Below are 25,923 nucleotides of genomic sequence, written 5' to 3' on the forward strand. Positions count from 1 at the left end.
TCCACTATTACGGTCCCTCTTAAACAGTAACCCAGAGCAATGACCTCTAACCTCCCTCTCTACCTCTCTCCTTCCTACCCTCTCTTTTTTTTCTTCCCTTCCTTATATTTGCACTTTTTTTCTCTCCTTCCTTTATCGTTCTAACAGTTTCTACTCTCTTTGTTCCCTCCTTTTTCCGACTTTTTTTTCGCTCATTCCTTTTCGTGTTCACCGTCCCAGTCGTCTCCTTTTTTTCTCTCTCCTTTCCGCTAAATGCTTCCTTTTTTTTTTCTTCCTTTCAACATGTTATTCCTCTTCTTACACGCGTCTTCCTTACAGCCCTACCTCTCCCTATCCTCCTTCCCTCATCTTCACTTCACTAACTGCTAATCTTATGTTCTCTCTCTCTCTCTCTCTCCTTCCTTTTCCTCCCCTCCTTTCCTTCCCCTCACTTCTCTTCCCTCCTCTCCACGCGGTCTCAAAGTTAGTGTTCGAGATAGATAGATAGATAGATAGGTGGACAGAGATAGAGGAGAGAAGTACTAGGGGAATAGCATGAGGGGAAGGAGAAGGGTGAAGAGGAGGAGGAATGGGGGAGGAGGGGGAGGAGGGGAGGATGAGAGGAAGGAAGGGAGAGAATGTTAGGCAGTGACAATAGTGGACTCCCAAATAGTCTGAAAGGAGAAGGTTGTCGACTCCTCTTCCTCTTCCTCTTCCTTTTCTTCCTCTTCCTCCTCCTTCTCCGCCTCACGATTTGCAGGATTAGACTGACGTGTTTGTCTTTTCCTCCAACAAGAGACGGGACGAAAGGAGTGAATGAAGGAAGGAAGAAGAAAGGAAGAAGGAAAAGCAGAGAGAAATGAGAAAGAGAAAGATAAGACATAGGGGAGAAAGAGGAGGAGGAATGGGAAAGGGAGGAGGATGAGGGGAGGAGGGAGAGGAAGGATTAGCGGGAGGAGTGTTAGGAGGAAGGAAGGATTGAGAGGAAATAATGAATGAATGAATGAAGAGATAAGGGACGAAAGGAGAGACGGAAGGGATGAACGGAAGTATGAATGGAGGGGGAGAGAAAGGAAAGAAGGAAGAAAGTAAGGAAGGGAGAAAGGAAAAAAAGGAACAATAGGAGAGAAAGAATTGAAAGGGAAGAAATGAAGAATGAAAAAAGAAAAATTAAGTATAAGAGAAGAAGTGATGACAACGAAACGAAGGAATAAAAAGAATAAAGAAAAGAGGGAATCACAGGAGGAAATAAGGAGCCGGATAAAGAAAACGATTAACCAAAGAAATGCAGGAAAGAATAAACGAAATTAAACGCGGAAAAGAAAGAAAGAAAGAAAGACCTATAGGAAGGAGAGAAAAGAATGACAGGTGTGTAGGAAGAGGGAGAATAAATAAAGGAAGAAGAAAGAGAGAAAAAAACAGGAAAAATAAATGTAAGGGATTGGCTGAGGGTGTTAAGTGAAGCGTGTTCGAGAGAGAGAGAGAGAGAGAGAGAGAGAGAGAGAGAGAGAGAGAGAGAGAGAGAGAGAGAGAGAGAGAGAGAGAGAGAGAGAGAGAGAGAGAGAGAGAGAGAGAGAGAGAGAGAGAGAGAGAGAGAGAGAGAGAGAGAGAGAGAGAGAGAGAGAGAGAGAGAGAGAGAGAGAGGAATAAAGTAAAAAAGGAAACAGAAATACATACAAGCTAGAAAGAAAGAAAGAAAAGAAAGGAAGAAAACATGCAAGATAAATTCAAAGTAAGAGATGAGAAAAAGAAATAAATGATAATATGGATAAATAAAAAAAAGAAAGAGGAAATAAAAAAAATAATACGAAACAATTAAAAGATGTTTCAGCGTAATCTTTCTATCTCTCTCTCCCTCTCTTCCTCCCTTCCTGCCTCCTCCCCCCCACCCCCTTCTTCCCCCTTCCGCCCATCAGCCATCAAACGCCCAGCTTAGTCACGTGATCAAACGCTGACCTCTGACCCGTAATCTTTGACCTCCTGAGTACATGTTCGCTTCCGGGTCCCCAACGCCCTCTAGCAGACGTGAGGGCAGCTTTTCTCTCTCTCTCTCTCTCTCTCTCTCTCTCTCTCTCTCTCTCTCTCTCTCTCTCCCCCTTTATCTCACTCACGCCTACCATCCTTGGGTCTTACTGTATCTCTTTATCTCCCTTCTTAATCCCTTCCATTGCCATCCCATTCTCTCTCTTTTTACTTCCCGAACTCTCTCCATCTTTCTTCCTTCCTCCCTCGCTTCTACCCTCACATACAACCCTCATTTCCCTCTCCCTTTAGTTACTCTCACTTTCTCTCTCTCACTCTCACTCTCTCCGTCACCCTCGGACCCCTCCCAAGACTATTTAAGGGAGGAGGAGCAGGGACAGGTGGGTTTAAAGTCCCTCGAGGCAGGCGCAAAGGCGTTGAAAAGAAAGAACACTAGCCCGTATGAGGAGAGTGCGAACGTGTTTATGGCGTGAGAAGAGTAATAAAAAGCGGAGACGAGAGGCAGTGAGGGCGAGTGAGTGAGTGAGACGAGAGGTGGGCGGGTTAAAAATAGCGGTGTTGATTGTGAGAGTGGACAGAGAGAGGAAAGACAGGAGGCGGGTATGAAGACCATTGCCATAAAGAAAAAGGGGCAAGGCGGGAACAGTGTGGACGGGGAAAGAAAAGGCAGAAAGAGAGAGACGGGAGTTCAAGAGCCCTGTCCAAAAAAGGAGAGGCAGGGCTGGGAGAGTGTGGAGAGGAAGAGGAGAGACAGAAGGAGAGGGACCGAAGCTAGGACCATTACCAGAAAGACGGGTGAGCCAAAGGGGGAAAGTTAAAGAAAAGGTTGGAGGAAAAGGAGTTAGAGAAAGAACGGAAATCAGAAGTAGAGGAAGTTAAAGGGAAAACAGAAGCCAGGGTAAGAGGAAGATCAGAAGACAGACATAGTTAGGCCAAGAGGAGAAAATTTACATAGTTTTACATAGAAGTCAGAGTTAAAGGGAGTTAGGGAGAAGACAGAAGCCAGGGTAAGAGGAAGAGCAGAAGACAGACATAGTTAGGCCAAGAGGAGAAAATTTGCATAGTTTTACATAGAGGTCGGAGTTAAAGGGGGTTAGGGAGAGGACAGAAGCCAGAGTCGGAGCTAAAGAGAGGGAACGCTGCGGGGACGTGTGTTGGGCTGTGTTTACATCCTCAACACCCTTGGGCGGCGCAGGAACAGAGAAGGACCCCCTACCCCCCCTACCTCCAACCCTGCCCGACGCCGCTAACCTTCTCACCCCACCTCCTCCTTCTTCTTCTCCTCCTCCTTCTTCTCTTCCTCTTCTTCATTCTCCTTCTTGTCCAGCCCTTCCTCAACATTTTCCTCCTTATTTCTTTCTCCCTTTTTTTCCGATCCTTTCCTTCCTCTACGTTCTGCTTACTCGCTTTCACCCCCAACCTCCCTCCTCTTCCTTCTTTTCCTCTTTCTCTCTCTCTCTCTCTCTCTCTCTCTGTTGTTGAATGCAAGCTTATCCGTGAGTTGCAGATCTTACTCGTATCCTAGTCTATCTAAATAAGGTGTAAGCTTGTAAGTACATTGTAATAAAAGATTTTACGAGTGTCCGACAAGCGGGTAAGAATACTAAACATGGGCGGGAGTGTGTGCATCATACGAAAGTGTTAGAGCGTTGTACTACATGAGAGAAAGCGTCTGTCATCGAAGTAAATGGTCATACTACATCGCCGTGAGTATGCAACGTGTTAGAATGTACGTCTGAATGTTATGCTTCCTACCCGTTAGAGTATCGATCAAAGGCATAAAGGGTCGTATTTATAAACATTTGGTCGCCCAAGTTCACATATATGACAAAGCTTTCGTACGAGTTTTGGGCATTTCCAGGAGAAGTTTTATGGCCATGGTGGTAGTTTGACCCTTCTTCTGTACCATGAACCTAAACAAACACTCATTAGAACCCGAATTGATCCCCTCTTTGACCTTTAGAAATAGCTGATGTGAGAACCGAAAGTGTCTTTTAATGCCAACCTAAGAGTGCTAGTAAGTGATGTACATCTAGTAAGTACATGGGCGTCAGCGAGTCTCGTATCTGAGTGTATGGTTGTCGTATATGCCAGTTAAAGGAATGTGCTCGTGCTACAAGGGCATGAACATGGGACGTACCTGCGTGTGTGGAGGGCGTTAGACACACGAGCAGCAGCAATAGCCCCGCCAGGAAGACGCACTGGTCCCCCATCCCGCTCCTTGTTTTCTGTGGGAGACGAAAGACAAGGTGAGGCGTGGGGAAGGTGAAGGGGGGCTGAGGTATGCTATTGCAGTTTCTGGCAGACTCTGTAAGGGAAGTATTAGGTTTGGAATGGGGAGAACAATAAAGCCATGAATAAGAAGCTGATAGGGATGAGTGAATAATAGAATATGACAGTAAATAATAATAAATGCACTAATAATGATAATAATGAAAGGAAGAAGAAGAAGAAGAAGAAGAAAAAGAAGAAGAAGAAGAAGAAGAAGAAGAAGAAGAAGAAGAAGAAGAAGAAGAAGAAGAAGAAGAAGAAGAAGAAGAAGATGATGATGACGATTGAAAAAAATAAAAGAATAGAAAGAAAGAAAATAAACGTACCCAGAGAACTCTCCCAACCCAGAACAGCTGTTGTAGGACACACACACACACACACACACACACACACACACACACACACACACGAGAATAACTCAATACAATTACCATACATTACGATACAGAATAAACACACGCACACAAAAAGATTTTTCGCTTATTCATCTTCTTTACTTTCATTTTCCTTTTCATTACCTCTACCTTAGTTCTCCTCTCTTCGTCTGATCAGCGTTTTTATTTTATTTTATTGGTCTCCTTGTTTAACATCACAGATAACTATTCAAATCGTGACAACCTCCACCACAGTTAAAAAAATAAAAAGAGAAAGAAGTATTTGTAGAGGCCGTTCGTGTATGATATAGACAAAAATGAAAAACTAAGAGCAAAGTGACGTGAGTATCTCTTTTCTTAGTTTGAATCAAGTCAGTTCTTCATTTCTTTGCGTACCCAGTGACCGAACTGAAGCTAACTGGGAAAGACTTACTGAGTGGCCCACGTACGTAACTTCAACAGAGACCAAATTCAACAACAGCAGCAACAACAAGAACAAGCGGCTCTCACATCGTTCACCTGACGGGTAAGCACACACGTCAGGGGACAAGGCGCCCTTCCTATTGGCTAAGAGGACCGACAGCACCACCTCGTATGGCCAATCACCGCTCACGCTCTTGCGGCGGTGGTGGTGGTGGTGTTAGGAGAGTGATGACCCGCGGTGTTGCGTGAGAATTGAGGAGAAGGAGGAGAAAGAGGAGGAAGAGAAAGAGGAAGGAGAGGAAGAAGATTAAGAGTAGGCAATGGAGGAAAAGCAGATGGAGGAAGATGAAGATAGGAAGGAAGGAAGATGAGGATTGTTGCATGGGGAGGGAAGAGGAATAGGAGGAGTAAGATGAGGAGTAGGCAAAGGAGGAGAATGAGAAGATGAGAAGCAGCAGAAAGGGGAAGATGAAGAAAGGGAGGAAGGACTTTAGGATAGTTAGAGGAGGAGGAGAAGGAATAGGAGCAGGAAGATAAACAGAAGGAAATGGAGAGACAGAAGGCAAGAGGAAGGGAGAAGCGGAACGGTAAGAAGGAAGGAAAGGAAGGAAGGAAGGAAGAGAGAAAGCAGGAACGAAGCAAACAGATGAGGAAGAAAAGAGAAACGAAGAGATAAAGAGAGTGATGAAATGATGAAAAAAGGAGGAAGAAAAAGACAGAGAGAGGAAGAGATAGATAGCGAGAGTGTGGGAGAGGAAAAAAGAACAAGAGGAAAAAAGGAGGGAGGAGATGGCAGGGAAAGGTCAAGGATGATTGGGTGATAACAGAGGGCAAAAAGAAAAGAAAAAAAAGACGGTTCTGTGCAATGCGAGGAGAGGAAGGTATGGCGCCAACCAGAAGGGCAAAAAAGAAGAAAAAAAAAAGAAGGAAAGGATGAACGATAATGTGAAAGAGAAAAGGAGACAATGAAGTATATACAAAAAGAGGAACAAGGGAAAGGAGGGAACAAACAAAGAAAACAGTGTGTGAGGAAGGGAAACGAGCGAAGGAAAAAAATATTAGAAAGGAAAACAGAGTGAAGGAGAGAGAGAGAAAAAAATAAAGATGAGAGTGGAAGTAGGAGGCGAGAGGAGAAATAGAGAGGGAGAATGAAAAGGGAACGAGAAGAGAAAGAAATATAGATAGAAAGCAAAAACAGGAAGTATAGAGAGTGAAAGAAAACAGAGGAAGGAAAGAGGAGAAGGAGGAAGAGGAAGATGGAAACAAAAAATGAAAAAAAGGGAACGAGAAGAGAGAGAAAAAAAAAGAGGAAGCGACAGCAGGAAGTGGAGAGACTGGAAGAGAACAGAGGAAGGAAATAGAAGGAAGAGGAGGAAGAAAAGTAGGAGGAGAAGGAGGAGGAGGAAGGAAGAAGGCAATAAGAAGGCGCCTCAGGTGTGACACAAGCCAGGTTAAGGCGGGGAGTCACCTGGCGCCTTGGGGCATAACACGACAATCTGGGTGAGGTGAGGCGACGTACACACACACACACACACACACACACACACACACACACACACACACACACACACACACACACACGAGTAAATCAATATAATTTCTCAACATTACGAAGCAGATTTACGAACACCAACTAGAAAGAAAAAAAAAATCACACGAAGAAAATGGCTCGGGAAAAGGGAAAATGCGATATGGAAGGAAGGAAGGAAGGAAAGATAAAAGTAGGGTAGAGGTGGGGTGTGGGGGGTGAGGTGAGACGTAGGGAGGGGAAATGGGGGTGAGGAGGGGAAATGTGGGGAGGTTGGGGAGAATCCAGGTGGGGAGAAATGGGGAAAAGGAGGGGTGACAAAAAGGGGTGGACGTGTGGGGAGGTTGGGGAAAGAGTACTGAGGGGAAGGAATGGGAAAGAGTGGGTGTGGGGGAGGGCGGTGTGCGGGGGGGGCGTGGAAAGGGGGTGGGGGGTGGCGTATTGGTGGGGAGGGGTGAGGAAGGCGACGGTGTGGCGGGGAATTCTGTTGAACTTCCCCTCAAGGGCCTACACACACACACACACACACACACACACACACACACACACACACACACACACACACACACAAACACACACACACACACACACACACACCTGTTCGGAAGGTTGTCTATCAGGAGCAAAAAAAAAAAAAAAAAGAAAAGAAAAGAAATAAGAAAAAAATACATGAAATTTCCTTTACGCGTGATCTATTTTGAGAGAGAGAGAGAGAGAGAGAGAGAGAGAGAGAGAGAGAGAGAGAGAGAGAGAGAGAGAGAGAGAGAGAGAGAGAGAGAGAGAGAGAGAGAGAGAGAGAGAGAGAGAGAGAGAGAGAGAGAGAGAGAGAGAGAGAGAGAGAGAGAGAGAGAGAGAGAGAGAGAGAGAGAGAGAGAGAGAGAGAGAGAGAGAGAGAGAGAAGAAGGAGAAAAGAGATAATTAGAGAAAACCAATCTCAGGTGAAGACAGGCGAGGCACTGAAGAGGAAGAAAACAGGAGGACGGACTCATTCTTCATTTTTAAGGTTGCGTCCTACCCCGAGGGCCGCGCCGGTGGTGGTTTGGGTCCCGTTGGAGGGAGGGAGGGAGGGAGGGAAGAAGGGAGAGGAAGAGAGGGGAAGGGAGGGAGATAATAATAGGGTGGGCAAAGCGAAGAAAATGACAGATATGCGAAAAATGGCTCCGATGCTTCTTCGATAATGGGAGGAGGAGGAGGAGGAGGAGGAGGAAAATGAAGAGGAAGAGAAGTTAGTAAGAATCACGAACGTCTGGCCGTCTTTTGTTTCTCCATTTAACCCTTTCAATGTGTGTGTGTGTGTGTGTGTGTGTGTGTGTGTGTGTGTGTGTGTGTGTGTGTGTGTGTGTGTGTGTGTGTGTGTGTGTGTGTGTGTGTGTGTGTGTGGGTGCGTGTGTGTTTAGTCCCGTTGCTCTGAACACACATACACACACTCATACATACATACACACTCGCACACATACACAATGGACACTCAACAACGCTCTCTGAATAACAACTAACAGCATCACTTCACAAACCGTTCTCATGACAACAGCAGTTTTTACGAGATTCTTTTAAGCGTTTTCTCAGGAGGTATTTTCTTTGATTCTTCCCGTGAACACTTTCTTTCATTAATTTTCCTTTTCTTCATTCTTTAAGCGTTTTTTTAGGAGTTATTTTCTTTGATTCTTCCCGTGAACACTTTCTTTCATTCATTTTCCTTTTTCTTTATTCTTTAAGCGTTTTTTCAGGAGTTATTTTCTTTGATTCTTCCCGTGAACACTTTCTTTCATTAATTTTCCTTTTCTTCATTCTTTAAGCGTTTTTTTCAGGAGTTATTTTCTTTGATTCTTCCCGTGAACACTTTCTTTCATTAATTTTCCTTTTCTTCATTCTTTAAGCGTTTTTTCAGGAGTTATTTTCTTTGATTCTTCCTGTGAACACTTTCTTTCATTCACTCTCCTTTTCTTTATTCTTTTCCGTAATACTTTTCCCCTTCCCATGTCTCAGCCGTTCTAAGTCAGTAAATTCGCTAGTTATTCAGGAAGAGAACAATTAGACAGGTAAAAGGTAAACCGGTAAGTATCAATAAATAAAGGAAGTATGTAAAAAAATAAGTTAGTAAGACCAGTAGCCGATGCAGTCAGTGACCTTGAATACAGACAGACATCATTAAAGCAGAGTGAAAGAAGGCATTGACACTGCTCTCTCTCTCTCTCTCTCTCACCACACGTATACCTCAACCCCTTCGTGCACCTACATATTGAAAAAGGCTTCTAAAACAGCTTATCTCGACGCAAAGTGTTTCAACGTAGCAGCTTCTTGACGCCGCGCCCTCGTTCACCTGCCTTATGCGGGGGCAGGTGATCTTGATGAGGGGGGAGAGGGAGGGAGGGGTAGGGGGGAAGGCAGGCAGGCAGAGGGGCGTGAGGAGGGTTTGAAGTTACGAGAGGGAGGAAAAGGTAGACAGAGGGAGAGTAGATAAAAATGTGGAGGAAGGATAGATGAAATTAAGTGTGAGTATATATAATAGGAGACGGAGAAGGTAGAAGAGAGGGTAAAAAAAGGGGAAGGAAAGAGGGAGAGAGAGAAGAGGAGGTAGAAAGAGAGTAGATGCGAAAGGAAAAACAATAGAAAGAAGGAGCGATAGAATAAACAAACACGAAAACGGAGAATACATAAAGAAGAGAAACGAAACAAAAAAAGGAAGGAAAAAAAGAAAAGAAGGGAGAGAATGAGACATAGAAAGGGAGGGAGAGTGAAGAGGAGAGCAAGATATATAACAAGACATCAGGGCAAAAATACATAAAAAGAAATAAAGACAAAAGGAAGGAAAATGGAAAACAAGGGAGAGAATGAGACATAGAAAGGGAGCGAGAATGAGGGGGAGAGCAAGGTAACAAGGCATCAGGCAACACATGACAGCCAGCAGCATCAGGGGACTATGATAGGAAGGGTTTTTCGGCTCAGGTTGGCGGTGCGGTCCTCGAGTGACTGACAGCTTCATCAGCGTCGGTCAGCCCCGCAATACCTTTTTAGGTTTCATCCCAGTTTCGCACCTCAATCTTTTCACTCTCGCTCTTATCCTATTTTCTCTTCAACCCTTCTTCCCCTTCCCCCCCCCCCCTCCCCCAGTACGTCCCTCTTCCCTTCATCTTGATGGTTAGTTATCGATTGCTGTTTTTTTTTTCCTGTTTTTTCCATTTTTTCTTTCTCCTCCATTTGCTTTCTCCCTCTCTCTCTATCTATCTGTCTCTTCATCTGTACTGTCAGTTGTCGTTTGTCTGTTAGTTCATATCCTTTCACTTTTCTGCTCTCCTTAATCCTTTCACTTTCGTTCTTGTTGCCTCTCTCTCTCTCTCTCTCTCTCTCTCTCAATTTCTTTTCTTCATGCCTTGCTTTGCTTTTCTTCTTTTCTCTTGCATTTTCTCAACTTCCCTTTCTTCTCTCCTCTTCACATTTTCTTTCCTTTCCACACCTCTCCCTTGATCCTCTCTCCTACTCCTTCCTTTATCATTCTCTCCTTTTCCTTCGTCTTCTTTCCTCTCCTCCTCCTCCTCCTCCTCCTCCTCGCCTCTTCCTCTTCCTCCTCCTCTCCTTCGTGTTGGCAATGAGGCGTGACTTAAGCAGTGACTTTAATGTTCCTCTAACCCTCTCATCTTCCTTACACGGCCTGAAGTTATTGAAGGAGGAGGAGGAGGAGGAGGACGGAGGAGGAGGTGAAGGAGGAGGAGGAGAAGGTGGAGGAGGAGGAGGAGGAGGAGGAGTCTGCTATTGTCAATCTTTTCTTTTTCTTCCTCCTTCTTCCTTCTCTCTTCTTCTTCTTCTTCCTCACATCACGGTAACTTGCATTTTTCTTAGGCCCAGTTTGAGGAGGAGGAGGAGGAGGAGGAGGAGGAGGAGAAGGGGAAGGCCACTAGAGTCTATCCCCCCCCTCCTCCTCCTTCTCTTCATCCTCCTCCTCCTTCTCTTCACTTGCATTCTTTTTTACTCCTCTTTGTTGGGACTCTTGGGTGGACGGACTCCCCCGCGGCGGACAATGGCCTCGTCTGAGTGGCTGTCGCTCGTCGGCTGTTTCCCTTCAAGACCAATTAGGATTTTTCTAACCCCCTCTCTTTCTCTCTCTCCTTTTTATCAAGTCTTTCCTTTCTCTCTATTTCTTTACGTGATTTTTTTTTATTCATTAGGGTCTGGGAACGATGTATGCTTGTCTTGTCTGTCTGTCTGGTGATGGTGGTGGTGGTGATGGTGGTGGTGGTGATGGCGGTGGTGGTGATGGTGAGTCTATAGATAATGATGGCGATGATAATGATGATGGTGTTACGTTTCTCTCTCTCTCTCTCTCTCTCTCTCTCTCTCGTATGGGGTAAACAAAACATGGCGTGCAGTGAGCCGAGACTTGCACACGACCACTGGGGGACCTGCCTGACGATGAAACAAATCTCCTTCCAGCTAATTACCAACTCTTCCTCATCGTTACAATATACAACAACCTCATTCCTACTCATTGTACACTTCTTTACAACTTTTTCTCGCCACCCTATCGTAAAACAGTCACATTTCTACTCCTTTTCAGCGCATTTCCAACTCCTCTGCAAAACCACACAACCAGCCAGTTTAATTTTTACCCATTTCAGCTTCCTCCCAACGCTTCCCCGTCACCACAAAAGGAAGAAAGGAAAAAGATAAACGAACATAACAGTACAACCAGTTACCCACCCAAACACTTGACACCCAAACACGAGACAGAATACACGCTTGACCCAAACACACATACACACAAATGCATTGCCCACGGACAGGTATGAGGTACTTTTATTGTGTTGACTTTGGCTTCTTTTATGGCACAAGCAGGGTGGTGGGAGAGAGAGAGAGAGAGAGGGAGAAAAGGAGAGAAGGAAGGATGGGAAGGAGAGTACGGGGGAAGGATTCAAAGGAGTGAACGTAGGTGAGATAGGAAAGGTAAAGAGAGAAAGAGGGAGAGTAGGAAGAAGAGGAGAAGGGAAGGAGGGTAAGAGAGGGGAGGAGTTAAGGAAGGGAGAGAGGGATAGGAGAGAGAATTGAGGGAGAGGAGATGGGGGAGAGGTAGAAAGGTTACATGACTTCAGAAGGTCACGAGAAAGGAGAGAACGAGAAGAAAATAGGGAGAGAAAAGAAAGGGAGAGAAACGAAGACGCGGAACAAGAGGTGAGTGCGAGGTGAGAGGGAACGGGGCAAAAAGAAAAAGAGAAAGAAAGAAAGAAAGAAAGAAAGAAAAGAAAAAAAAATAAACATCGCCACATTGTAATTGAGTAGAAGATAAAAGAAAACAAAAGAGATAAGGAGAGGAAATTAAAGGGTAGGGAGGGAGGGAAGGTAAAGGTGAGGGGGTGGAAGGTAAGCCTCGTACCTGCCAATTAGTACGTGCGTGACCTCACCTGAGTGCTGGAACGCGGCTAAAGGTTTATGATAACACGTCGGTCTGGCTCAAGCTTTTTTTCCCCTCTAGTTCGACATCACGGAAGAAAAGATATTTACACTAGACCATCGACCAGGGGAGGATATTCGAGAGAGAGAGAGAGAGAGAGAGAGAGAGAGAGAGAGAGAGAGAGAGAGAGAGAGAGAGAGAGAGAGAGAGAGAGAGAGAGAGAGAGAGAGAGAGAGAGAGAGAGAGAGAGAGAGAGAGAGAGAGAGAGAGAGAGAGAGAGAGAGAGAGAGAGAGAGAGAGAGAATTCTTATATACAGTTCAAAATAAATTAGTTTACGTTGGAGAGATTACAGGTCGCTTATGCTTATTACTGTCATCATTATTATTATTTATTATTATTATTATTATTATTATTATTATTATTATTATTATTATTATTATTATTATTATTATTATTATTATTATTATTATTATTATTATCATATCATCATCGTTGTACCCCATCTCATCCTCTTCCCCACCGCCTCCCAGCGCCCTCCTTTCCCCCCCTTGTAGCTATTTCATTACCGTCCTCTTCTTTCCCACCTTCTTCTCCTCGTTCCCATCACCTTTCTATCCAATCACAGCCTCTTTCACACAGCTTCCAACCGTTCAGCTGCTTTCCCATCCCTTGGCTCATAATTTGTAGTTGTTCCCTACCCCACCCTTCTTCTAAACTTCTGCTTCTCGGTCCCATCACCTCTACCCCAACCCATCCTCTTTCTCACAGCACCCCAGTGTTCACCTCCTTCCCCATCCCTTACCCCATTCCTTGTTATTCCTTTCCCCATCTTTCATTTAAACTGCCTCTCGTTCCCATCACCTTCCTACCCCACCCACAGACCTCCACCATCCATCTCCTTTCCTATCTCTTGTAGTTATTACCTCGCCTTCATTCTCCTTCTCTTCGTCCTACTCCTTCTTCGTTCCCATCACCTTCCTACCCCATCCCATCCTCTCTCTCACAGCCTACAACCGTCCACCTGCTTTCCCATCCCTTGCAATCACTTCCTCCCTCCCACCCCTTCCTCCCTCCCCCCATTTTACACCCCCCACGGCGGGACAAGTGTGGCGCGGCTAATAGTCTTGCACCGTGGGATGGGCGGCTCCGGGCGACTTCGCAAATAAGGTCGATACTCGGGTCACAGCAAGGAGAGGTAATGTTGCGAATTCTTCTTCCTTCCTCGGCGGTTCCTTTCCCACGTGGTTCCTAGGCCTCTCACGTGATATATCCCCCCCCCACCCCTTAAGACATCCCATTTAGTCCTCTAGCACATTCCTGTCACCTGTAATCACCCGTAACTAGACCAGGTAAAGATACGAGGTTACAAGAAGAGGTAAGGTTGCTAACTTCTCTTTTGCCCTTCGTGCTCTCAAATCTTTCCTTCCCACGTGATATAATCCAACTCAGGACCCCCAAATTATTCCTCTAGCACATGCCTGTCACCTGCAATCATCCTCCAGGAAGGTGGTTGGCACGGTAGGAAAAGTTACGAGGTTACAGCAAGACGCAAGGTTGTTATATTTCTTTCTTACGTGGTTCCGAGGCCTCTCACATGGTATACCCCCCTTGAAGACACCCCAATTACTCCTCTAGCACATCCCTGTCACCTGTGGTCAGCCTACAGGTAAGTACTCAACCCGGAACAACGCCAGGTAAAGAGGCTGAGGCGACGTAAGCTGGGCGGGACTAATCGGTGTGCTCCGCCCTGCCCGAAGAGGATCAACTCTGTGTGTATTTATAAAGAACTCGCCCCGAGGATCAACTTTGTGTATTTATAATGAACTCGCCCCGCTGCTGGCCTAGTTCCTGAAGCTCCTGAAGGTGGTGAGGCCGTGTCAGGAGGGGAGGTGGGGGAGAAGAGGGGGAGGAAGTGGTGGGGGTGGGGAGTACACGTAACTTCAGGTGGTGGTGGTGGTGGTGGTGGTGGTGTGACTTCCCTTATCAGCGAAAAAAAACTTGCCCTAGGTAGTGTACGTAACGGGACAAGGTAAGGACCGGTTCTCTCTCTCTCGACGACACACTGACATTAGTAAACAAACAAACACACAATGGATAAACCGAATAGGCTATCAACCCCTAAGTGCCCGGAAGAATGAGAGGAGGAGGAGGAGGAGGAGGAGGAGGAGGAGGAGAGTGAGGAGAATAATAATAGGGAGGAGATGCCTTTAATGTGGGTTAGTGTGGGCGGGCGTGGGTTAGAGGTATCTTTCTTTCCTACTTTGTTTCTTTACTTCTTTTCATTGCTGGTCTTTTCTTTTCTTGGTTTTCCTTCTTTTTCTTATCTTTTTAAAATTAAGTTCTTTTACAAATGATTTTCTTCTTTTCTTTTGATTTTTCATTTTTTTTCATTCATTCTTCTGTGGCGGTTTTTTTCTTTTTTCTTCATTTTTTTGTTTTGTTATTTGTTTCTTCTTCAATGGTTTCTAGTGTGTTATTTCTTTTGATTTCTTTCTTTCTCTATATCCGTGTTTTCTTCTTTGGCTATATTTTTTTTTGTTTCTTTGATTGTTGTTTTTTTCCTTCAACGGTTTCTATTATATTCTTGTTTTTCTTTTCCTTTTATTTGTTTACCTAAATATTTCCTTCTTCGGTCGTATTTTTCTCTCTCTTTCTTTTCCTTTCCAATGTGTGTCTTGATTACTTGTTTTCCTTCACTCACCAACCTTTCTTTATTCCTTCTTTCTATATAAACACTTGCCCTTCTTTCAAGTGCTGCTCTCATACATTCTTTAAACCTTTCCCTTTCTTATGCGTGAGACACAAAGAATAAAAAAAACAGACAGACATAAATGAAGAAAAACAAAACAAGTAAAGAAAAAAGGAGGGATGCAAGATAGACCTTTTTTTGTAACCTAATCCGATCATATCTCTCTTAATGGGAACCGCCAGTATGGGTGATGAGAGAGAGAGAGAGAGAGAGAGAGAGAGAGAGAGAGAGAGAGAGAGAGAGAGAGAGAGAGAGAGAGAGAGAGAGAGAGAGAGAGAGAGAGAGAGAGAGAGAGAGAGAGAGAGAGAGAGAGAGAGAGAGAGAGAGAGAGAGAGAGAGAGAGAGAGAGAGAGAGAGAGAGAGAGAGAGAGAGAGAGAGAGAGAGAGAGAGAGAGAGAGAGAGTAGTTGTAGTAGTAGTTGTAGAAGTAGTAGTAGTAGTAGTAGTAGTAGTAGTAGTAGTAGTAGTAGTAGTAGTAGTAATAGAAGTATCAGTAGCAATAACATCAACAGCAAGAGCAGTAATTTTATTGTTTCTGTTCTTGTTACGATGAAAATTGCAACAACAAAGAGACAAAAGAACTGCACTAACTTCAACTTTTCTTTTTCCTCTTTCTCCCTTTTCCTTCCACATTACTCTTTCTTCTTTTCTTCCTTCCTTATTTCCCTTACCTTTTCCCTCTTCCATCCTCTTTTCCTCTCCCCTCCTTCCCTCTTTTCCTCGCCTCTCATCCTTCTCCCTCTTTTCCTCCAGCAACTACTTCTCTTCCTCCTTCCCTCTAAGCTCTCCCCTCTCCCCTCCCTTCCTCCTCTCCCGCCTCGTCCCTTCAACCCTTCGTCCCCTCACCTGCCAGGTTAATGAGTGTGACAAAGCATCGTCTGAGGAGCCATTGTTGGGGTGAAGGTGTTATTGTTTGGTGTCACTTGGGCGGGTTCACTGACACAGGTGAGAGAGAGAGAGAGAGAGAGAGAGAGAGAGAGAGAGAGAGAGAGAGAGAGAGAGAGAGAGAGAGAGAGAGAGAGAGAGAGAGAGAGAGAGAGAGAGAGAGAGAGAGAGAGAGAGATAAGGATTGGGGGAAGAGATAACGAGTCAGGAAAACGGCATATAGGCACACACACTCACACTCACACACACGCACACACACACACACACACACACACACACACACACACACACACACACACACACACACACACACACACGAGCACACACACATACGCACGCACGCACACTTAACAGGTAAAATGAAATAAATAAATACTTCGTTCGACTCCCTCCGTTATGTCAAACAGGAAAGCTATTCACTCCTCTCCTACAAGTCATGCTCGAGGTGTGGGAGGAAACGAGGGAGGGAGGGAGGAGGAGGGAGGGAGGGAAGAAAAAAAAGGGCAGGGAAGGTCGAGAGGAACGAAAGGAGGAAATGAGAAAGACAAATCAACCTCAAAAAGAGAATACACGGGAATGACCTTTCTTATAGGGAGGGAAAAGGGAGGGAAGAAAGGAAGAAAAAGAGGAAGGGAGAGAAGGAGGGAGGGAGAGGAGGGAGGGAGAAACTATAAACGTCACACCTTGTTATCCCTGAACTTGACCGTGAAGTGAGAGAGAGAGAAAAAAAAGAGAGGAATGGATGAAAGGAGGGAAGGGAGGAAGGTGACGTGATAGAGAGGTGAGGGAGGGAGGAAGGGAGACAGGGAGGGAAGGAGGGAGAGAGAGCAGGTACACCAAGTAGTCAAACAGGTATACAAACACGAGGAAGAGAGTAAAGGAGAAGAAAAAATCGTAAGCAGGTGTTTTGATTAGGAAGAATAACTGTCGACATTACCTGAGAGAGAGAGAGAGAGAGAGAGAGAGAGAGAGAGAGAGAGAGAGAGAGAGAGAGAGAGAGAGAGAGAGAGAGAGAGAGAGAGAGAGAGAGAGAGAGAGAGAGAGAGAGAGAGAGAGAGAGAGAGAGAGAGAGAGAGAGAGAGAGAGAGAGAGAGAGAGAGAGAGAGAGAGAGAGAGAGAGAGAGAGAGAGAGAGAGAGAGAGAGAGAGAGAGAGGAGTAACAGACAAAAAATTATATTAGAAAATTGAGTATGGCATATCGAAAGAGCAGAACGGTTGAGATTAAGACGAAAAAAAGAGGAAAAAGAGGAGAAAGAGGAGGGAGAAGGGGGAGGAGGAGGAGAGGGAGGAGAAGAGGAAGAAGAAGAGGAGAGCACCGTTATGCCGCAGCCGCTACATCCCCTCCACACACACACACACACACACACACTAACTGAAGACCTCTCCTCCCCTTCCTCTATCTTCCCCATAACACTAAATTCTCCTTCCCTTCCTTCCCCACGTCTTTCCCCTTACCTCCTGCCCTGACCTTTCCCATCACTGTCTCTTCTCCCTTCACGGAATCACCCTTATCTCCCTTCCTCCTCCTCCTCCTCCTCTTCTTCCTCCTTTCCCCCGTCCCTCCCGATTCTCCACACGGGCTCACAAGTCGATGATGATAAACGTGAAATCGATTTGAATAAGAACAAAAGGATTAGATCGCAGGGGGTCTTAATGGCGGTCTGTCGGGGTATCAATAGCCCACCTGTGCACCTCTCTCTCTCTCTCTCCCACACACACTTGTTCTCTCCTTCCCTCCTTCCCTTCACCTCCTTCCTCCCTACCTGTCCCCCTTACACCTGCCTAATTAAGGGAGGCTGCAGGTGCGGAGGTTATCTTTATTGTTACTTTTATTGCCTTTGTCGTTATTAGTGTAATTATTTTGGCCGATATTATTATTTTTTTTCGTTTGCTCGGTCTGGTCATGAGAGAGAGAGAGAGAGAGAGAGAGAGAGAGAGAGAGAGAGAGAGAGAGAGAGAGAGAGAGAGAGAGAGAGAGAGAGAGAGAGAGAGAGAGAGAGAGAGAGAGAGAGAGAGAGAGAGAGAGAGAGAGAGAGAGAGAGTAATAGTAGTAGTAGTAGTAGTAGTAGTAGTAGTTGTAGTAGTAGTGAAATCGTATCAGTGACTATAACATCAACTTTTATTATTATTAGTTGACCTGTGACTCTTACCTCGTCATTCTTCTTACCTCTCCTTAATTGCCAGTCCTTTCTTAATAACCTAGGCCTTCCCTCCCTCCCTCCCTCCCTTCTAACCCTTTCCCTTGGCGCCGTCCCTTCATTATCTCCCTCCCCCTCCCCCCTAACGCTCTTTCCCTCCCCTCCCGTCTCCTCTTCTCTGTCACGCTCCTTCCTGACCTTGAATTACCGACCCACGGCCATTACATAACCCGGATTGGACTAGGTTTGGTGATTGGAGAGAGAGAGAGAGAGAGAGAGAGAGAGAGAGAGAGAGAGAGAGAGAGAGAGAGAGAGAGAGAGAGAGAGAGAGAGAGAGAGAGAGAGAGAGAGAGAGAGAGAGAGATGATAGGCGGAGGTACATGGGGTGGAGGCATCTGAGTTTAAAAAGAAGCAGGGGAAAAAGAGTTAAGGAGAGAAAGAATACAAGGTCGTGGAGGTCAAGGTAGTGTTAGACGATTTATGTATCAGAAAAGAGGGTGGAAAAGAATTAGACTTCAGATATAAGGTAACATATTAAATAAGATATAAAAAGATATAACGTAAATGTTTCGTGAACAGGAAAATAAGCGAAAATATTATAACGCATGAAAACATATTAGGAGGAGGAGTTTGATTCAGGAAAAAAAAAAAGGAAGAAAGAGAAAGAGAAAATGGAAAATATTATAATTGATGAGAATAAACAAGGAAGGGAAGTTTAATTAAGGAAAAACTGAGAAAGAAAAGATATAGATAAACATATAGATAGATAGAGAGAAAGATAGATAGATAGATAGAGAGATAGATAGATAGATAAATAGATAGATAGAGAGAGAGAGAGAGAGAGAGAGAGAGAGAGAGAGAGAGAGAGAGAGAGAGAGAGAGAGAGAGAGAGAGAGAGAGAGAGAGAGAGAGAGAGAGAGAGAGAAAGGGGGGTCACTGTAGTCTTCACGAAGGAGTTAATGATGGGTATTATGGCTCCTCCTTACCTGAGTCTTACCTTTAATTAATCACGATGACGGGGTGATAGGCTTGTCCCCCTCCCCCCTTCTCCCTTTCCCTTCCCTTCGTTGCTCCTCCCATAAGCCACGCCCCTCTTTCCTCCGTTTTCTACCCCTTCTCCTTCCCCTTCTCCTCTCCTCCTCTTCTTCCTCCTCCTCCTCCTCCTCCTCCTCGATCTTCTATTACTATGCTCTGGCTTAGATGACCCTAAACCAACCCCCCCCACAGAGAGAGAGAGAGAGAGAGAGAGAGAGAGAGAGAGAGAGAGAGAGAGAGAGAGAGAGAGAGAGAGAGAGAGAGAGAGAGAGAGAGAGAGAGAGAGAGTTACTTAAGACGGCTCATACATAACTACGCGATAAAGAAGAAACCATTTGAGTCAGCCTTTAAAGGGGAAGGAAAATGTAGAACAAGTAACTGCACCATGAAGCTTAGAGCGAGCGAGCGAGCCAGCGGGAGAGAGAGAGAGAGAGAGAGAGAGAGAGAGAGAGAGAGAGAGAGAGAGAGAGAGAGAGAGAGAGAGGGGCAAAGGTTAGGGAAATACACAGGAAACTTGTTGTGGTAAGGGAGAACCATATCATTGAAGAGACAAATTGGACTGGGGAGGGTGGAAGAGAGGGAGGAGAGGGAGGGCGTTAGGAAGAGAGGGGAGATAGAACAAACTAGGAGGGAGCAAGTGAGATAACGAGGGAGACAGAGATAATTAGGAGAGAGAACAGAGGCGGGAAAAGGAACGAGGGAGAGAGAAGAGTGAAAGAAGAGATAAAATAGGGAAAAAGAGAAAAAAGAAGGTAAGAGGATGGATCGGAAGAGAAAAAAAAGAATGGAAAAAAGAGGTTAAAAATATATATAATGTTAAAAAAGAATTGGAAGAGAGAAAAAGAGAAAAAAAGGAAGGTGAGAGGATGGATTGGAAGAGAATAAAAAGAATGAAAAAAGTAATGTTAGAAATATATATAATGTCAAAAAGAATTGGAAGAGAGACGAAAGACTTAAAAATTAGGATGGATCTGGATACATATATTTTTTTGGAAAAGCTCAAAGATTTATATATTATTATTTTTTTGACAAAGGAACGAGAAAAAAAAAATTATGAGAAAAGTCGTGAAGATTACAATATTTGCAACTCTCGCTCTTCCTCCTCCTCATTTATTCTGAATTCTGAATCGAACGAAGGATGAAAAAAGATAAAAAATAATAAAAGATGGAAAAAGATGAAAAAGAAGAAATGAAAAGGAATTGCAAAAATCGACTTAAAAGAGAAAATAAAATACGCCAGAAGAAAGGAAAAAGAAAAGAAAAACAAGACTAGTATGAGAAGGAGGCGGAGGAGGAGGTGGTGGGGGAGAAGGAGGAGAAGAAGGAGGAAGAAGAGGAGGAGGAGGAGGAGGAGACAATGAAGGATGAAGAAGAGGTGGTGGAGAAGAAAGAGTAAAGAGGATGCTGAAGAAGAGGAAGGAGATGAAGAGGATGCTGAAGGAGTGTGAAGGAGTTTGCAGATACGAATGGAGTGGCAGGAAGGTGGAGGGGAGTCAAGGGGGTGTTAAGGAGGAGCCTTGTGAGTGTGGAAAAGGGGAGGAAAAGGGTGGTCAGTCAGGGGGAGTGGTCAGGGGAGATGAAGGGAGAGGGGGAAAACAGGTAAGGGAGTGAGGGGGTGAAGGGGGTGAGGGTCGAGGTTGATTAAGTTCAAGTTCAGACGCCGCCCAGTCGCCGCACAGACAGACAAGCAAGTTCCTCTCCATCTCCCTCTCCCCTCCGTACTCTCCCTCTCCCCTCCCTTTCCCTCTCCCTCACACTCTTCTCTTCCCCTCTCCCTCCCTTTTTTCCCCTTTCCTCCCTCCTTACTCCCTTCTCTCTCTCTCTCTTCCTCTCTCCTCTACCCCTTTCCCTCCCTCACCCTTCAATACGTATAAGGAGCAGCAGTAGTAGTAGTAGTAGTAGTAGTAGTAGTAGTAGTAGTGGTGGTGGGGGTGGTTAGAGGAGGAGGAGGATGAGGAGGAGGAGGAGGAGGAGGAGGAGTAGGAGTAGGAGGATGCAGTACACGTGGATGTTTCTTCTCCCTGTCGGCGCCGCGAAGGGCACACCGAGCCTCCTCCTCCCTCCCACCAGCTGGCACTCTCCCGTTAGTGTTCTCTGCACTACCCGACCCCCTACACCCATTCCAAGTAGAGGGAAGAGTGCCTGAGTGAGCGTTTTTCTTCTTATATGCTTGTATTGAGAGTGTTTTTTCTTATGTGTTTGTGTTATTACTATTTCTGCACCTACTACTACTACTACTACTACTACTACTACTACTACCACTACTACTTCAAATAATATCAACGTTTTGCTGATGTATTAACCCATTTTCCCTTTTCAGTAATCTAGAGTTGACGTAATATTTGTTTTGTAAGACGAGGTGGACGAATAAAGGAGGGGGAGGAGGGGAGAGGAAGGGACGGGACGGAGTGGAGATGGATGGGGGTGAAGAGTGAAAGGGTGAAGGGTTTGGGGTGAAGGTTAATGAGGAGGAGAGAAGGAACAGGTAAGGGGAGAGGAGGAGTCGTTGAAACAAGAGGAAGATGACTCAAGGGGGGTGAGGGGGAGGAAAGGTCGTGGGGAGACACTCAGACGGATCCACAGAGACGTCACCCCACTCCCCACCTACTTCACCCCACTCCCTCACGCCAAACTTCACCCCGCTGCCCGAGTCTGATTGGCTGGGGCGCGTGTGTGATAAGATTTTGAGTTATGACAGTGGGGAGATGAGCCGTGAGGTGGGGTGAAAGGGGGGAGGAGGGGGGAAGAGATGGGCGTGGGTGGGGAGGGAAGAGGGAGAGAGGAAGGGGTGAAGGTTTGGGGAAAGGTTTTTGCGTTCGAGAAAGAGAAATGGGTGGGGAGGGATGTGGAAGGGATAGGAAAGAGCTGAACACACACACACACACACACACACACACACACACACACACACACACACACACACACACACACACACACACACACACACACACACACACACACACACACACACACACACACACGCACTGGACCACTCCATCTTGTCCCCCTCCCCCCGATTCCTCCCCCACCTCATGCATTGTAAATTGAAAAGACTTGCATCGTTCTACTCTTTCTTTTTCCACGCTGCATCAAAAGTATTACAAGTACAGTGGAGGTGGTGGTGGTGGTAGGAGGTGGTAGTGGAGTTGGGGATAGTGGTAAGGTTAAGGTAAAGTTGGGGGCATACGCTAAAGCTACGCGTGGCCTCGGTGTTCATCTCCGTCACATGGTAGTAAAAGAAATAATAAAGGCAATAAATAACAAAAGTAAATGCAACGACGAACATAAGAACGAAAAAAAAATAAGATAATAACGAAAGGAGAAAAAGAGATGACTGGAAAGACAAAACTATTCCCAAACCAACTAAAAACAAACCATTATATCAAACAAAGTAAACAAATCCAACCCAGAGAGTCAAAAAAAAATAGAAGAAAAACGAGACCAAGAAAAGAAACCAAAAGATATCAAAGTACAAGGAAAATACACGAGACCACAAGAATGCATTGCTAATCACACACAGGTAGGTCATGTTAATTTAGGTTGAGCCAGGTCAGGTTACACGGCGGACTAGTGCTTAGGGTACGGACGGAGGAGGATAAGGAGGAGGGGGAGGAGGAGGAGGAGGAGGAGGAGGAGAGGCAGAAAGCATGGGGAGATGGAAGAGAAGGGCTGTTGGGAGAAGGGAGAAAGAAGAGCAGGTAAGAGGAGGAGGAGGAGGAGGAGAGTTGGGAAGAGGGGTGAAGTTGGGGAAGAAGGGAGGTGCTGGGGATGGCTGTAGGAATGGGGAGGAAGGTAGACGGGGAATAAGACACCGTGGGAGGAAGGTAATGGGCAAGAAGCAGGTGATGAAGAGGCTTGTGGTGAGGTGATGAGAGAGAAGATGAGGTGGATGAGAAGAGGCTGATGGATGCTGGGAATAGCGGAGATGAGGAAGGAGATGAAGGAGGAAGAGGGGGAAGAGAAGGAAGATAAAAATAAGAGTGGATTCGTTCACTAGCTGTAATAAAGGTAAAAAGGGGGGATATATACTGCAGCTGCGCGGGGCCTCAGTGCTCATCTCCGTCTCACTAGCCCGAGGGATGGAGGAAAACTGTGTCTGAAGGAAGATTACAGTGTTGGAAGATTGGGAGGAAGAGATAAAATAGAATAGATGGAAGGAGGGAAGAAGGGTTGACTGTGCGGTTGATGAAGATGATGAGGATGATGGAGATAATGAGGCACGAAGAGGAGCTTTACGATGATGATATAATGATAATGATAAGAGTGAACGTGAGTGAGGGAAGGTGACACAATTTAGTGGAGAATCCGTGAACAGTTGTAATATTTCAAGACAGTTATTTAGACAGAATGAAACATCTCTCTCTCTCTCACACACACACACACACACACACACACTAAAAAATAACGCAGCAAAAAAAAAAAAAAAAAGATGAACGAAAAAGGAAAGAATTAAATGCAAAATAAAATGCACGAAAAAAACATAAAGTTGTTGTCGTCGCTCTCCTCCTCCTCCTCCACCTCCTTCTCCTCCACCTCCTTCTCCTCCACCTTCTTCTCCTCCTCCTCCTCCTTCTCCTCCTCCTCCTCCTCAGTGACATGACGAATGCGAACAACCTCCAGCGGCCTCACATCCTCATTCTCTTCTACCTCCTCCTCCTCTTTCTCCTCCTCCTCCTCCTCCTCCTCCTCCTCCTTTTATTTCTCTATAATTTCCCCGTTTTTTCCCGCATTCTTCGTCGTCCAGTGCGCTGCTTAATTTTAGAGTTATGAATATTTACTCTTTTTGCGGTAGCTAACTGACCTACTGGCTGAGTGATGGAGCCGCGGCGTCTCCTCGCATTAGCAGGGTGACTGAGGATGACTCACGGACTGGCAGACTCACTGACAATGTATTTGACTCAGTAATTAATTGCGTGATTAAGATGCCACGCTCAGTAGGAGTAGAGTGGTCGAGTGACTCACTGACTGACTGAAGGACTGACTCGCCGGCTCGCAGGCTGACTGACTGACTGGACTAATAATCGACTAAATGATTGTTTGATGGGCTAGGTTACAGATTGAGTAAATGGGAGACTAACAGAGTGATTAAAAGCTAACTGACAAAGCAGGGGTGACTAAAACAATGCTAAATCTGACTAACCAATGGCATACCTGAGTGACTGACTGATTGACTGGCAAACACAATACGTAACGGGACGCCTTCAATAATGCTGTGTGAGTGACCGAGCAGCTGAAGGGTAGACGGACTGACTGACTGACTGACTGATGAACGCCAAGTCAAACAGACTGCCGGAGTGAGTGAATGGTTAATTGACAGTCTGGCTGAAGAGCGGAGGTGTTGCACAGACAGGTTGCTGAGCCCGCCGCCAGGTGAACAGTTACCTGGCCTCCTTGGCTCCTATGTGTGTGTGTGTGTGTGTGCAAGGGCTTAAGTCAAATTACCTGATGTAACACAAACATTCAACACACACACACACACACACACACACACACACACACACACACACACACACACACACACACACACACACACATTCCCAGACAGACGCATTAGGGAAGGAGGAGACGTGAACTGATGAATGCATGGAGATAGCAAAGAAGAGTGTGATAAAAGAGAGACGAGGAAAGAAAGAATGGAGGTACGAAGGGAGGAATGGAGGGAGAAGGAGGGAGGAAAGGAGGGAGGAGATGGAGAAAACTGGTGTTCTTCTTAAACTTGTTCTACACTGAGAGGTCAAGGAGGGAGGGAGGGAGGAAAGGAGGGGGAAAGAGGAGGAGGAAGAGGAAGAGAGAAGACAAAAAATGAACATATATGCATAGGAATATTACAAGGATGCTAATTATGTGATATATTTGTAGGTTATCAAGAGAGAGAGAGAGAGAGAGAGAGAGAGAGAGAGAGAGAGAGAGAGAGAGAGAGAGAGAGAGAGAGAGAGAGAGAGAGAGAGAGAGAGAGAGAGAGAGAGAGAGAGAGAGAGAGAGAGAGAGAGCGAGAGAGAGAGAGAGAGAGAGAGAGAGAGAGAGAGAGAGAGAGAGAGAGAGAGAGAGAGAGAGAGAGAGAGTTTACTTTTCAATTTTTATCATTATTATTGTGTTTCCTGCCTCCCCTGCACCGCGCCCATTCATTCCCTCTAATCCTCCCTCCCCTTTCCCTGCTCTCTCCTTACTTTCCCTTCTTCCTCTCTTCTTACTTTCTCATCTTCTTACTTTCCCTTCTTCCTCTCTTCTTACTTTCCCTTCTCCATACTTTCTTTACGCGCTTTTCTTTGACACTTTCTTAGGACTTTCGTTTACTTTCTTTCTCCAACCCCTCATTCCGTACTCTCTCTCGTGTCATTGACTGATTGACTAACTGCATAAGCAAGCATGACCAATGACTTTATCAGGAAATTTTGATACTTGCAAGAGGAGCCCATCATCGATATCATTAACATAAATTAAGAAGAGGATAGAAGCACTGAGGAGGAGGAGGACATCGAGCCAGTTAGATGTAACACCGTTTGTGAAAAAGGAAGGAATCTACGTTCTCGCTTGTAAAAATATGGACGAAAATTGCGAAAAAGCGAGTTTAATGGTATGCTTGGAGGGGGACGAGGAGGAAGAGGAGGAGGAGGAGGAGAAAGAGGAGGTAGTCTCGGACAAAGAAGAGCAGGCTCTTGGGGAGAAGATAACGTCTGTATTTACCGTTCTCACAGCTCCTCCTCCTCCTCCTCCTCCTCCTCCTCCTCCTCCTCCTCCTCCACCTCCTTCTTCTTCTTCTCCTCCTCCTCCTCCTCCTCCTCCTCCTCCTCCTCCTCCTCCTCCTCCTCCTCCTCCTCCTCTTCTTCCTCCTTCTCCTCCTCTTACTCTTCCTCCTCTTCCTCCTTGTCTTCCCTTCCACCCCCGCCTCCTCCACTTCTTCCTCATCCCCTTTTACCGTACCTCTTCCACCTCCGTTAAGCCCCTACTCCACCCTTCCCTTTCCTCCTTCACATCCACCTTTCTTCCCTTGGTCTTCCACATCCACCAAGCCCTTCCACTTCCTCCACCTCCTCCTCCTCCTCCTCCTCCTCCCCTTCTTCCTTCCATTGACATACCACACAAAGATGGTAAAGATAGACACTTCCTTCCCTCGATAAGATTAAATCCTCCGTTATCGTGTGTGTGTGTGTGTGTGTGTGTGTGTGTGTGTGTGT

At 45.6% G+C, this 25,923-nt stretch overlaps 1 protein-coding gene across 5 annotated transcripts in view; it reads right to left on the minus strand.

Annotated features, from left to right (window-relative positions):
* The window catches only part of LOC127007517 (mucin-2-like), a 114,575-nt gene that overhangs the window by 24,873 nt on the left and 63,779 nt on the right, over positions 1-25,923 (minus strand). For all 5 annotated transcript variants that reach the window (XM_050878647.1, XM_050878646.1, XM_050878645.1 and 2 more), the window contains exon 3: positions 4,103-4,190. In XM_050878647.1, coding sequence (XP_050734604.1) covers positions 4,103-4,190 — 88 coding nt within the window. The remainder of the gene's footprint in view (positions 1-4,102; positions 4,191-25,923) is intronic.

This window comes from Eriocheir sinensis, chromosome 35, assembly GCF_024679095.1.
Source record: "Eriocheir sinensis breed Jianghai 21 chromosome 35, ASM2467909v1, whole genome shotgun sequence".
Taxonomy (NCBI): Eukaryota; Metazoa; Arthropoda; class Malacostraca; order Decapoda; family Varunidae; genus Eriocheir; species Eriocheir sinensis.